The sequence below is a fragment of the Leucopleurus acutus genome (genome assembly GCF_964270905.1).
Source record: "Leucopleurus acutus genome assembly, chromosome: 1".
Taxonomy (NCBI): Eukaryota; Metazoa; Chordata; class Mammalia; order Artiodactyla; family Delphinidae; genus Leucopleurus; species Leucopleurus acutus.
The window spans coordinates 139332316-139348143 of record NC_139142.1 but is presented as its reverse complement, the minus strand read 5'-3'; the positions used below and the strand labels follow the sequence as shown (position 1 = coordinate 139348143).

Sequence of the window (15828 nt, the reverse complement as noted above, 5' to 3'; positions counted from 1 at the left end):
AGACCTCCCAGCTCCACATAATATCAAACGGCAAAAATCTCCCAGAGATCTCCACGTCAACACCAGCACCCAGCTTCACTCAACGACCAGCAAGCTACAGTGCTGGACATCCTATGCCAAACAACTAGCAAGACAGGAACACAACCCCACCCATTAGCAGAGAGGCTGCCTAAAATCATAATAAGTCCACAGACACCCCAAAACACACCACCAGACGTGGACCTGCCCACCAGAAAGATAAGATCCAGCCTCATCCACCAGAACACAGGCACTAGTCCCCTCCACCAGGAAGCCTACACAGCCCACTGAACCAACCATAGCCACTGGGGACAGACACCAAAAACAACAGGAACTACAAACCTGCAGCCTGCAAAAAGGAGACCTCAAACACAGTATAATAAGCAAAATGAGAAGACAGAAAAACACACAGCAGATGAAGGAGCAAGATAAAAACCCACCAGACCTAACAAATGAAGAGGAAATAGGCAGTCTACCTGAAAAAGAATTGAGAATAATGATAGTAAAGATGATCCAAAATCTTGGAAATAGAATAGACAAAATGCAAGAAACATTTAACAAGGACCTAGAAGAACTAAAGATGAAACAAACAACGATGAACAACACAATAAATGACAGTAAAAATACTCTAGATGGTATCAATAGCAGAATAACTGAGGCAGAAGAACAGATAAGTGACCTGGAAGGTAAAATAGTGGAAATAACTACTGCAGAGCAGAATAAAGATATAAGAATGAAAAGAACTGAGGAGAGTCTCAGAGACCTCTGGGACAACATTAAACGCACCTACATATGAATTATAGGGGTTCCAGAAGAAGAAGAGAAAAAAAGGGACTGAGAAAATATTTGAAGAGATTATAGTTGGAAACTTCCCTAATATGGGAAATGAAATAGTTAATCAAGTCCAGGAAGCACAGAGAGTCCCATACAGGAAAAATCCAAGGAGAAATACACCAAGACACATATTCATCAAACTATCAAAAATTAAATACAAAGAAAACATATTAAAAGCAGCAAGGGAAAAACAACAAATAACACACAAGGGAATCCCCATAAGGTTAACAGCTGATCTTTCAGCAGAAACTCTGCAAGCCAGAAGGGACTGGCAGGACATAGTTAAAGTGATGAAGGAGAAAAACCTGCAACCAAGATTACTCTACCCAGCAAGGATCTCATTCAGATTTGATGGAGAAAGTAAAACCTTTACAGACAAGCAAAAGCTGAGAGAGTTCATCACCACCAAACCAGCTTTACAACAACTGCTAAAGGAACTTCTCTAGGCAAGAAACACAAGAGAAGGAAAAGACCTACAATAACAAACCCAAACAATTAAGAAAATGGGAATAGGAACACACATATCGATAATTATCTTAAATGTAAATGGACTAAATGCTCCCACCAAAAGACAAAGATTGGCTGAATGGATACAAAAACAAGACCCATATATTTGCTGTCTACAAGAGACCCACTTCAGACCTAGAGACACATACAGACTGAAAGTGAGGGGATGGAAAAAGATATTCCATGCAAATGGAAACCAAAAGAAAGCTGGAGTAGCAATTCTCATATCAGACAAAATATACTTTAAAATAAAGACTATTAGAAGAGACAAAGAAGGACACTACATAATGATCAAGGGATTGACCCAAGAAGAAGATATAACAATTGTAAATATTTATGCACCCAACATAGGAGCACCTCAATACATAAGGCAAATACTAACAGCCATAAAAGGGGAAATCGACAGGAACACAATCATAGTAGGGGACTTTAACACCCCACTTTCACCAATGGACAGATCATCCAAAATGAAAATAAATAAGGAAACACAAGCTTTAAATGATACATTAAACAAGATGGACTTAATTGATATTTATAGGACATTCCATCCAAAAACAACAGAATACACATTTTTCTCAAGTGCTCATGGAACATTCTCCAGGATAGATCATATCTTGGGTCACAAGTCAAGCCTTGGTAAATTTAAGAAAATTGAAATTGTATCAAGTATCTTTTCCGACCACAATGCTATGAGACTAGATATCAATTACAGGAAAAGATCTGTAAAAAATACAAACACATGGAGGCTAAACAATACACTACTTAATAACGAAGTGATCACTGAAGAAATCAAAGAGGAAATCAAAAAATACCTAGAAACAAATGACAATGGAGACACGATGACCCAAAGTCTATGGGATGCAGCAAAAGCAGTTCTAAGAAGGAAGTTTATAGCAATACAATCCTACCTTAAGAAACAGGAAACATCTCGAATAAACAACCTAACCTTGAACCTAAAGCAATTAGAGAAAGAAGAACAAAAAAACCCTAAGGTTAACAGAAGGAAATAAATCATAAAGATCAGATCAGAAATAAATGAAAAAGAAATGAAGGAAACGATAGCAAAGATCAATAAAACTAAAAGCTGGTTCTTTGAGAAGATAAACAAAATTGATGAACCATTAGCCAGACTCATCAAGAGAAAAAGGGAGAAGACTCAAATCAATAGAATTAGAAATGAAAAAGGAGAAGTAACAACTGACACTGCAGAAATACAAAAGATCATGAGAGATTACTACAAGCAACTCTATGCCAATAAAATGGACAACCTAGAAGAAATGGACAAATTCTTAGAAATGCACAGCCTGCCAAGACTGAATCAGGAAGAAATAGAAAATATGAACAGACCAATCACAAGCACTGAAATTGAAACTGTGATTAAAAATCTTCCAACAAACAAAAGCCCAGGACCAGATAGCTCACAGGCGAATTCTCTCAAACATTTAGAGAAGAGCTAACACCCATCCTTCTCAAACTCTTCCAACATACAGCAGCGGGAGGAACACACCCAAACTCATTCTACGAGGCCACCATCACCCTGATACCAAAACCAGACAAGGATGTCACAAAGAAAGAAAACTACAGGCCAATATCACTGATGAACACAAATGCAAAAATCCTCAACAAAATGCTAGCAAACAGAATCCAACAGCACATTAAATGGATTATACACCATGATCAAGTGGGGTTTATCCCAGGAATGCAAGGATTCTTCAATATACGCAAATCAATCAACGTGATACAGCCAACATCGTCATCAATGGTGAAAAACTGAAAGCATTTCCTCTAAAATCAGGAACAAGACAAGGTTGCCCACTCTCACCACTCTTATTCAACATAGTTTTGGAGTTTTAGCCACAGCGATCAGAGCAGAAAAAGAAATAAAAGGAATCCAAATCGGAAAAGAAGAAGTAAAACTGTCACTGTTTGCAGATGACATGATACTGTACGTAGAGAATCCTAAACATGCTACCAGAAAACTACTAGAGCTAATCAATGAATTTGGTAAAGTAGCAGGATACAAAATTAATGCACAGAAATCTCTGGCATTCCTATACACTAATGATGAAAAATCTGAACGTGAAATCAAGAAAACATTCCCATTTACCACTGCGACAAAAAGAATAAAATATCTAGGAATAAACCTACCTAAGGAGACAAAAGACCTGTATGCAGAAAACTATAAGACACTGATGAAAGAAATTAAAGATGATACAAATAGATGGAGAGATATACCATTTTCTTGGATTGTAAGAATCAACATTGTGAAAATGACTCTACTACCCAAAGCAGTCTACCGATTCAATGCAATCCCTATCAAACTACCACTGGCATTTTTCACAGAATTAGAACAAAAAATTTCACAATTTGTATGGAAACACAGAAGACCCCGAATAGCCAAAGCAATCTTGAGAACGAAAAACGGAGCTGGAGGAATCAGGCTCCCTGACTTCAGACTGTACTACAAAGCTGCAGTAATCAAGACAGTATGGTACTGGCACAAAAACAGAAAGATAGATCAATGGAACAGGGTAGAAAGCCCAGAGATAAACCCACGCACATATGGTCACCTTATCTTTGATAAAGGAAGCAGGAATGTACAGTGGAGAAAGGACATCCTCTTCAATAAGTGGTGCTGGGCAAACTGGACAGGTACATGTAAAAGTATGAGATTAGATCACTGCCTAACACCATACACAAATATAAGCTCAAAATGGGTTAAAGACCTAAATGTAAGGCCAGAAACTATAAAACTCTTAGAGGAAAACATAGGCAGAACACTCTATGACATCAATCACAGCAAGATCCTTTTTGGCCCACCTCCTAGAGAAATGGAAATAAAAACAAAAATAAACAAATGGGACCCAATGAAACTTCAAAGCTTTTGCACAGCAAAGGAAACCATAAACAACACCAAAGACAACCCTCAGAATGGGAGAAAATATTTGCAAATGAAGCAACTGACAAAGGATTAATCTCCAAAATTTATAAGCAGCTCATGCAGCTCAATAACTAAAAAACAAACAACCCAATCCAAAAATGGGCAGAAGACCTAAACAGACATTTCTCCAAAGAAGATATACAGACTGCCAACAAACACATGAAAGAATGCTCAATATCATTAATCATTAGAGAAATGCAAATCAAAACTACAGTGAGATGTCATCTCACACCAGTCAGAATGGGCATCATCAAAAAATCTAGAAACAATAAATGCTGGAGAGGGTGTGGAGAAAAGGGAACCCTCTTGCACTGTTGATGGGAATGTAAATTGATATAGCCACTGTGGAGAACAGTATGGAGGTTCCTTAAAAAACTACAAATAGAACTACCATATGACTGAGCAATCCCACTACTGGGCATATACCCTGAGAAAACCATAATTCAAAAAGAGTCATGTACCAAAATGTTCATTGCAGCTCTATTTACAATAGCCAGGACATGGAAAGAACCTAAGTGCCCATCAACGGATGAATGGATAAAGAAGATGTGGCACATATATACAATGGAATATTACTCAGCCATAAAAAGAAACGAAATTGAGCTATTTGTAATGAGGTGGATAGACCTAGAGTCTGTCATACACAGTGAAGTAAGTCAGAAAGAGAAAGACAAATACTGTATGCTAACACATATATATGGAATTTAAGGAAAAAAATGTCATGAAGAACCTAGGGGTAAGACAGGAATAAAGACACAGACCTACTGGAGAATGGACTTGAGGATATGGGGAGGGGGAGGGGTGAGCTGTGACAGGTGAGAGAGAGGCATGGACATATATACACTACCAAACGTAAAATAGATAGCTAATGGGAAGCAGCCGCACAGCACAGGGAGATCAGCTCGGTGCTTTGTGACCGCCTGGAGGGGTGGGATAGGGAGGGTGGGAGGAAGGGAGATGCAAGAGGGAAGAGATATGGGAGCATATGTATATGAATAACTGATTCACTTTGTTATAAAGCAGAAACTAACACACCATTGTAAAGCAATTATACTCCAATAAAAAAATAAATTAAAAAATAAAACAAACATAAAGGCCAAAGTCTGCTATTTACTTCTGCATAAGTTATGGCACTGTAAAGCAATAGAAATAATAAAATATACACTTAATAAATGTTACTTGGTTTGAATAATTGTCAGACTGAATCTCATAAAACAAATTATGACTGAATCTAAATCCATTTAAGTAATCTTTCAAAAATTTTAGTCTATTAGTTTCTTAAGTATTATTCAATTTTGAGTTGCCATCTAAACAGCATAGGATTCAACGTTCGTCCTAAGTATAACAAACAAAAACTGATCTGCAAAGATTACCTGTTTTTCCCCAACAGAAGGACACGGAGGGATCTCAGAGTAGAAAGCCCACTAATTTCTTCAATCTGGTTATCATATAAATCCAAGAATATTAGCCTCTGCAGATTAGAAATATTTTGGATCCGAGTTATAAAATTGTGTTGAAAGTTCAACAGACGAAGGTGTTCTTCCCCATCGATGATAGGACATACAGTCAGCTTTTGCCTAGAAAACATTTTTTAAAGTTAATAAGGTTCTGATTTAGCAGTCCACCTCCTCTTACAAATACTAATAGTAGTATCTTCATGCTCCCATGTTGTGAGGAGAAAAAGATAAATAGAACCACTTCTTGCCTCCATGAACTAAGCATTGTAGATCTAAGTGTAATTCACTCATATAAAAGCCAGTATACTTTGGCCAGGGTAATTATTAAAATTAAGTCTCATTCTAATTGCATTAAAAAAACTCCAACATTAATTATTTCACATAAAATTTACATCATCAAATACTCAATGTAATTGCCTTCTGCAGTAGAGGTTGAGATGATTCAAAGAACCATGTCACACAACCAGAAAAGTGCATTTGCCATCAATCCACTGCTCAGGCATTGCTAAGCTAGGAAGTTTGGTTAACCATTTGCTATCAGATATGCACTGCTAAGCTAAGGGTATGCACAGCAGAGATAGTTTCCCTGCTGGTTATAGTGCTAAGGTAAGGCTGAAATCCTTCATCCACCATTCTACTGCTGATACTTTCCTAGATTTAAAGATGGGGATCAAGTCCTAAACATACTTATGCATTCAGAATTTTTTGAGAGTTTATTTTGTACCAGGTTCTATTCTAGGTGCTCGAAATACAGAACTAAACAAAACTCCCAGTGTCTGTGGAGCTTATATTCTAGTGGGAGGAGACAAACAATAAACTTAATAAGTTAAATATTTAATATGTTAGAGGGTGATAAGTGCTAAGAAGGAAAATAAAGCAGAGAAAGGGGCTGGGGACAGTCAGGGTTGAAGGAGTTACAGCTTTGGAGAGGGTGGCCAGGGAAGGCTATCCCTAGGTGACGACACTTGAGTAAAGATCTGAAGGAGGTAAAGACAGTGAGTCTATAGATATGTGGTGGAACAGCATTCCAGGCAGAGAGAACAGCAAATGCAAAAGGCCTGAGGTTTAAGCATGCTTGGTGTATTCAAGGAGCAACAAGGAGGCAGGTATGGCTGTAGCAGGGTGAGTGAAGGAGAGATTAGGAGGCTGTGAGCCAATGAGGTAAAAGGGAACTCAAGTGGATAGGGCAGAGAAGCCCATGTGAGGACTATATTTTGAAGTTTTACCTATAGTACTGTTTTAGAGTATAGTCAAGCTCTTTTACATTATATAGATATAAAATTTCTCCACATACCCTTGGAAGGATAAATTTAAAAACTGGTAACAGTGATTATACCTAGGTAGGAGAACTAAATAGCAGGAAAATAAGAGGAGGGAGAGAGACTTTTGTTCCTTTCAAATCTTGTACCATGTCTATAAATTATCTAGTCAAAAAAGTAAGTTGTCCTCACCTTTCTAGGGTCAACCTGTCTGAGTAAAGAATTTTCTCTTCAGAAGAACGTTGGAGAATGGGAAATGATGGCATTGATGAGCTCACCAGATTAATATGATCACCTATTGAAAATGATATACAAATTACTTGATTAAGAAAAACCTTTAAAATCTTGAAACTAAAGTCACCTTATATTTGGAGAACTCTGGCACCTACAAATATCCTTTTTAGAAAATATAGCTTCCATAGCTGTCCATATTTGAAATTAGTTACTAAACTTGAGCTCGTTTCTTTCCTCCTCAAACGAAAACTATGTGTTCTGTATATACCAAATAATTTTTCTCTTGCCTTATAGATTGGTTGAAAGTATAGAACTACGCTAGTGCTATCTTTATCCCTTTATAACCTGACTCCTAATACTAAATTTTAACTCTCTTATAACTGAGATGATAGTCCCTCATTACCAGATACATTTGGGCCAGCACTATGACAGCCCGGCCGGATTCTGGACTTTGAAGGTGTCTGAATGGAAGAATCTCCAAATGCTGATAAGGAGCTCATGGTAGTTTTCATTTTCAGCCCACATAATTCTGTCACATTTGTTGTGGATGAGATGTAGGATGATTTATTACGAGGTGAAGGGCTTATTACTCTTCCATCTCATTCAAAATATCAAAAAATGTATCACAAAGCTACACAATACATGACTTTGCTACAGGAAATACAGAGAAAGTAGTTTTGGATAACAAATGTAAACCTCACATCATCCATTTTTCTTTGTATGTTCAACTACTACTGGTAGAGAATATTGCAGAGACCAAAGTGGATGTCAATAAATCTTGTACACTTGTAGTTAGGCTTGTAGTTAGGGTCCACAAGGTATGTGACACCCCTATGAGGTTTATAGGTTGTTGGTTAGATATTGCCCCTGCCATTAGGTAGCTTTCAATCTAGTGGACAAACACATATGAAATTAATAAACTGTACAGAAAAACATACACAAAATGCAGAATAAAAAAACAATATCTATTTATAATTTCACACATAAATGTGTCTGGTTATTTTTTACTTAAAGAAGATGGTCACAGATGAGTTTTGGGGGAGGTGCATATTAAGATACATTCTAAAGACCTAGAAGAATGTAGAATAGTTAATAAAAGATGCTGGGAAGTTCCAGAAATGAAGTAAGACTTGAGCAATGGGTCAAAGGTACCAGTTTGAACACCAGAAGAAATCAACTCTATTTCCTTCTACAAAGAGAAAATCTCCTAAAAGCAGCAATCGATGCTGATGGGAGTGATAAGCAGTAAAAGAGAACTTAAGGTACCACAGAATTCTACTGCTTAAACTGACCAATAAAGCAAAAAGATGAACCCAAATATAGGAAGCTAACATATTCTTTGGGAAGCCATCTTAAAATCGAGTTCCATATATATCATACTAAAGAAATGTAAAGCAGTGGTATTTGCTAACTTCTCCAGGTATGCAAGATATAAACCAAAGTATCACATACCTCACTTCTTGAACAAAATAATCAGTGCTCACATCCCACTTTTCTGAATATCGTGAAATATCAGATAACTAATAATGATGTTCTAGAGTACAAGCATTCAGAATTGAGATCATGTTCATAAATGAACTAGTCTTGTGACATGACCAGTTGCTAACAAGGTACCCAAGCAACCATGAGTCAGTAAACTGATTTGGAAATCAAAAATTGGATGGTTAAAAGAACAAAAACCAGTGTAAGGATTAACTGATTAAGGATTATCTGGTCAGCTAAATATGATAAAGGAAAAACTTCAAACAATAGACAACCTTGATTTCCCTTGTTAGCATCAGAATTAGGTTTTTAAAATTATTTTGTTAAGGCTTCAAGCCATTCCTCAATTTAGAAGGCAGATTTAAATTTAATAAGACTTGGGATATAGAGGCAATAATCAAGGAGTCAATTTCACTTACTTCAGTGAATAAAGGAATTTCATCCTCACACTTTTCAGCTCTTATCATACACAGAAGTCAAAATCACTATCTGCATGATGAGCTTACTATTACGATCAGTATGACATACATCATACAATAAATAGCAGGATATGAGAATGATTAGATACAAAGGCCTTAAAATCCACAAACAAGATACTCTAAATCAGGGGTCCCCAACCCTCAATTGTTAGGAACTGGGCCCCACAGCAGGAGGTGAGCAGTGGGCAAGAGAGCAAAGCTCGAATTACCATGTGAACCACTGCTTCCGTTACCACCTGAATCATGCCCCCACCCCCGACCCCGGCCGGCTGTGGAAAAACTGTCTTCCACAAAACTGGTCCCTGGTGCCGAAAAGGTTGGGGAGCGCTGCTCTAAATGACTGGGAACCAGAGTGACCTGCAATTGAAACATTCACATATTTATGTGGATATATAAACACCCACATATATATACAAATATGTGTGTATCAAACACCCACATTATATGTGGAATGTTTCATCCTGCATATAAACTGCACTACTATGTGGCAAAATTTTAATTGAAGCATTTCCTGTTATTGGTGATTTCATATATCACTATTTAATTCACCAGATATATAGCTTTTGTCTTCCCAATTAAATTTATAAGCTCCTTGAGAAACGGAGCTCATCTTACATTCTTTATATTCCTTGTAGAATCTAAATTCACTAGGCAATCAGTAAATTAACTAACTGATTTTCCATTATTAAGAGTAAATCAGAAATCCATTTTACATATATTATTTCTGTTAAAAAAGAAAATCATATATTCTTGCATTTTAGTATAAAAATGCTGAATGAATTCTTTCATAATTAGGATCTCAAAGTGTTTAGAGGCATAATGGTCTATGTTTGGTAAGAGTCTTCACTGCACGGCACCCTAGATACATGGATGGATAGATGGGTGAGTGGATGGACGGAAAGATGGATGGAGAGATGGGCAGTGGGATGGACAGATGGCTGGCTGGATGGATGGATAATACAGTACACGGTCATATATGTGTCCACTCAGCCTTACCTTTGAGATTGTTTTAGTAACCAAAATCCTGTTTCTACATTTTTCACGATTTATCATGACCTTAGGAGTCAAGCACTGCCTCTTCCTCTCTATATACATATTTTAGAATTCTTAATTAAGGGATTTAATCAATTAAGGTCTGGTTAACTGAGATTTTACTGTATAGCAGTCCCTGGCTCTGACAAAATCTCAAGGATACAGGGGTTAACACTTAACATTAATATAAAAAGCCTAAAAAAATCACATACCAAGTTTTAGACTAAGTAGCCTAACTACAACATAGAGTTTCTTTACTTTGGACTGAGAGTACCACTGGTTAATTTATGGTGACAGGTGATTATATATGTCCAATTAATTTTGAAAAATAGAAAAAATAAGGATGAGGTAAAATTAATTATAATAATTGGGTATCAGAATGCAGTCTACTAGATAGAGATTCCTCAACTTTTCCTGATAAACTGCTACTTATAATTTTTCCAAAGTTTTGTGCCTTTGGAAGAAGAACAGTGAGTACAAAAGTCAAGAAAACAGCTACACACTGTGTGGCCTTCCTTGCATGAAACTGACTGGAACTATGAAGGAGGCACATTTGGAAACAATCAGGTACAAATGTCACAGAGAATGAGTTTGAATAAAATCTTTTAATGTAAAAAATAGGTTTATTTCTCCCTAAAGAATTAATCTGTATTTTATGGGTCATTATTTATGTACAAGAGTTTATTTATCTTTCAGGTTCACAAAATTCAGTGCCGCCATACTATTTCCTCATTAGCAAATATCTAGCAATACTTTAACACTTAAATAAACTTACCTAGCCAGACATACACAAATCTGTCTACCAACTTCCTCCTCTAACTCAAGAATACCTTGGGAAAAGTATTTAAGTTTTAGAAAACAAATTCAAGATTTATTATCAAAAATGTGAAGGAAATTCACAATGCAAACATAAAAAAAATTCCTACTTGAGAATTTTCAGGTTCACATCTATAGCTCTGTGCCTAATACAGTGTCTGGCACACAGTACACACTCAGTAGATGCGTACTGAATCGAACCAAAAAAGGCAAGACACATGCTTTTTACACTGTGGAACAGCAGTTAGGTTGATGCCATGTCCAGCAATTGACCAAGACAAGTGTGTAGGATATAGGAAAAAGAAAAGTCATGTCAGATTAGATGGGCCCAAGAGGAAAGTCCAGAAGTTACAAAACAAAAAAAGAAAACTAATAAAATATTCAGAATCACCACATGTTCATGCAGTAGTGAGATAAACAATCTAGAGAGGCCTATACTGATCAGCCCTCTCATATAAACTCCTAGGAGATGGGGACAGTACTGTATGTAAGGATTCTGTAGTGCTTAACACTAGCACATTACAGATAGCTAACAGTTGTTGGCAACCAAGTAACAACTCAAATCTTCCAAAGAAAATTTCTCCTTGAATTGAAAAATACATTTCAGAAATATAACCAGATCATATGAGGCTGTGTTTCAAAAGGTGGTCCACAAACCACATCCATCAGAATCACTTGAGGCATTACTAAAACGCACATTTCCAAATCCCACCCAAGGCCTGCAAAATCAGAATGGGGACGGGCACGAGGGAAGGGAAGCACTAAGAATCTGCATTTCTAACAAGATCTTGGGGGATGCACACAAAAGTTTAAGGCCTTTGATATAAAATATCTATAATTATAGGCGCTAGTAAGGGAAAGAGGTAGCTTCTTTTCTACTCCTGACTTTCCATTCTTTCCACTGTTTCCTTATTCCTTAAAGATCTGTGTTCCCATACTCCTACCCTCACTAATTAGCTATTTTCCTAGTTCTAAGACATTATTTGGAAGATTCCTTCCCATTCTCTTGTGCAGAACCCACCCCAAACTAAAACACAACAGCTTTTCCTGTATTAGAAATAATCTACTATGCTGTGTATATAAAATCAATTCTGATTTAAACAAATTCCCAATCAATTTGGTAACCAATGAATGATGTCATTTTTAATTCAAGTCTCTTTGGATCTAGAAATTCAACATTATTAAACAATATTACTTAAAGAAGATAAACCATATCTAATCTCTGCTCTCTGACAATACCTTGCCTACTTGAGTAGTTTCTTTCAAGATCATGTTGTAAGAGTCGACCAGGGAATGATGGCGTTTCTTTATTTAGCTTGAATTCAACCTAAAAAACATTATTTAAGAAAGAAAATTTTTGGAGAAAGTAATGAATATAATTATAAAATAACATAAAATAACCAATATATGTTACAACATAGATGAACCTTGAAATCATCATGCTAAGCGAAGAAAGCCAGGCACAAAATGTTACATATTATGTGATTCCATTTATAAAATACTGAGAATAGAAAAATCTATAGAGACAGAAAGCAGATTTGTGGCTTCCAAGAGGGTTGGGAAGGCGGAATGAAAGACTGCTTAATGGTATAGGGACTCCCTTTTGGGTGATAAAAACTGAAACTAGGAGTGGTGATGGTTGCACAACATTGTGAATGCATTTAATACCACTGATTTGTACAATTTAAAATGGTTAAAGTGGTAAATTTTATGTGATGTGTATTTTACCACACACACACACACACACACACACACACACACACACACACACAAATCAGAGTCAGTCTCATGAGGTCAGATGAAACCAGGCTCCAGTCTGAGCTACTTGCAATTCCTCCATACTCTCACCACAATTCAGTGATTACAAGAATCATTTTTTCAAAAGGAAAAGCAAAAAACATACAATAGAAACTAAATTCTGTTAAAAAATATCACAATGTTCTTATCATTAGAACTCCTTTAACAGTCCAATTATAACATAATAAAATTATATATCTAAACCTTCTAAGAAGGGTTTTCTCTAAATTTATTTTAAATTATTTGATAGGAGGACTGAGAAAAACAAAACAACCTCTCATGATTAGCTACCAAAACCCCTAAATACATATCATAAAAGAATTATGATGTTCCTCATGCTACTATAAAAATTATAATAGCATTTACATTATATCCTTGTGCATTATATGAGCTAAGGTATTTTCTCAGAATACATGTCCACACAAGAGAAAATGAATGGTTTGGAAAGAATCTGGATGAGGCACATAGTTCCTAGAAGCATACTGTGTATAATAGTGGAATAGGATTTGTCCAATGAAATCAATCAGCAAAGCTTTGGAAGGAATCCATTAGGTCCAATTACAATAAAGAATATTTTCAATTAATCTAGCTAACTACTATTTATTCAAGATAATCAAATGGCCTATTTTCCAAGTGTTTATTTCCAGATACATAATGTAATCCACAGCTGCCTCCTTGACCAATGGCGTCCTTCCATCCACCTTCCTCACGCCCCTCCTTAGCCTTCTCAGGTTTTTATCTGTAAATTCCGCCCTTCACTTCAGAGTTCCTTCAGTGACACCTATTTAACAACTTTTTAGGAAAAACCTGAGTTGTGCCAGTTGGAGGTGTCCAAATTGGTCAAAGAAGGAAAATTTGTGTTGTGTCTTGAAACACAGTTGTGTGGGAGGTGGGTGACTATATCTGAGAGCTGAGGTTGGGGCTGGGGGGGGAGAACACGAGTATCTCAGAGATCAAATCAAAAGCCAGAAGTTATGGAAATGCCAGGGAGAATATGGGCAAACTGGGAAAAAGAACCTCATGTTCAAATCTTAACTTCTAAGTAGCATTTGGCCTAATATATTTCCACTGCTAATCAGTTTTTTTCTGGAATGTTAGATATGTGCCCCCAAATTATCACATTTTATCTATTATAAGATTCCATCAGTAGTAAGACATGCCATCATTTTACCCACTACTAAGAAGGAAAAACTTTCCCAATTAAACAATGATGTACCATCAGTTTTAAGAAGGGTCCTGATTTAAGAAATGTTTAGATGTCAAAAAAACCCCACCTTACCTCTTGTAATGGATGAAATAAGATTCAGTTTTTAAAAGAGGTGGGTTTTTATTTTTGGCTTTGTTTTGTTTGATTTTTTTAATTGATGTATAGTTGATTTACAATATTATATTAGTTTCAAGTGTACGACATTGAGATTCAGTGCTTTTACAGATTATACTCCATTAAAAGTCATAACAAAACAGTGGTTATAGTTCCCTGAGGTATACAATATATCCTTCTTGCTTATCTATTTTATACATAGTAGTTTGTATCTCTTAATCCTATACCCCTAATTTGCCCCTCCCCCTTCCTTCTCTTCTTTGGTAACCACTAGTTGGCTTTGTGTAGGCAGAAAATAAAAATTACCTTTAGATTAGTGACCAAAGTAAATATACTTAAATTTTCCAATTTAGACTCTGCTCTTTAAATCATGCTATTTTGCAGAATATAAAACAATTTATATTCAATTTAAATACAAATCTGCTTAAATCTTACTTTGTTTTTTTCAGGAAGCGATGATGTTTGAATTACCAGATGAAGCCCACAGTTCACCTACAATGTAAAAATTAAACCATAAAACATGCTCTTAACTTATACACACACACACCTCCCCAAAATAGTACACCAAGATATAACAAAAAATTAGAATAAAACAGAATGCTCCCTTTTTGCTTGTTTCTGGCAAATTATCATGTTCTGGGGACCTGCTGAAAACAATAAAATCACAACTAAGAATTAAAAGGTTTCACTGTGATTTATCTTCCAAAATGTCTGCAGCAATTTAACCCTCTACTTAGCACCTAAAGCTTTTGACACTTGCTATTTCAGGTCTAAGTAAATAGCTCAGTGAGACAGGTGAAGGAGGTGGCGGTGCCAGTTAATATTTTCTTAATTAAAAAAAAAAAAAGGAATTGACCGGTTAAAGGAATTTAAATGAAGCTTAGCCTTTCACAGCAGACCAGCTCCACCTTCTGGGAAGCCCAGATCCTGGACAAGACTTTGAATACCCACCACACAATATTAAATACCCTCCAAGTGCCTTGGTCCAGTCCAGGAATCTCAAGCCTCGGTCAAACAATAGCTTGCGTAGATTCAGAGGTGCTGGTCCCAATAACACAGCCCATCACCTAGGACAAAGACTCCAGTCAGAAAGGACGCTACTAATGGGAAGAAATAGTAGGAGACCCAACCTACGTTGCTCGCAGCCCGGCCAGAAACAGAGCGGTATTTCCCGGGAATCATGGCAGGAGACAGTCCAAGAAGATCAGTTAGATCTGCCTTAGAAGTGACGCTACAGCACAGATTCAGAGAGAGGGAAAGGGGTCATCTCCCAGGCAACCCGCTCAGGAGTTACCATGGAAACTACCATTTCCGGTCTGGTCCTCCACCAAAGCACTGGCCGATGCCCTCGTTAGAGCCTCTGGTTATATTTGGGGGGCCCAAAACGTCAGCACTTCCTAGTTCTATTTTCCTGGCCTCATAAAAACAGAGCGGGAGTGTGGAGAGGAGGGTAAGACGGGGAAGAGGCCGGCCACCTCGGTAGCTATGACAACCACCACTTCCGGTCCGTCCCTCTTTACGGCTCACCTCAGCTGGGCCCGCGCGAAATTTGTATCCCTCTGCCTGTGGCCACCCGCTCTTAGGGGAAGCTGCAGGGAGGAGGAGGATCTCCGAGAGCCGGGTACTTTCCCAGGTGGGGCCGCAGTTCGGC

At 37.1% G+C, this 15828-nt stretch overlaps 1 protein-coding gene across 7 annotated transcripts in view; it reads right to left on the bottom strand.

The window, feature by feature from the left end:
* Positions 1-15828, bottom strand: part of LRRC49 (leucine rich repeat containing 49) — a gene marked incomplete at both ends in the record, with an annotated part of 146868 nt that overhangs the window by 104860 nt on the left and 26180 nt on the right. Inside the window, 6 exons of one of the 7 annotated variants that reach the window (XM_082861606.1) lie at positions 5674-5877; positions 7209-7311; positions 7654-7848; positions 12287-12386; positions 14613-14669; positions 15312-15359. In XM_082861606.1, the coding sequence (XP_082717732.1) occupies positions 5674-5877; positions 7209-7311; positions 7654-7848; positions 12287-12386; positions 14613-14669; positions 15312-15359 (707 nt within the window). Of the gene's footprint in view, positions 1-5673; positions 5878-7208; positions 7312-7653; positions 7849-9760; positions 9822-12286; positions 12387-14597; positions 14670-15311; positions 15360-15828 lie in introns of those variants that run through there. The other 6 variants (XM_082861607.1, XM_082861608.1, XM_082861610.1 and 3 more) reach the window with 6 other exon arrangements.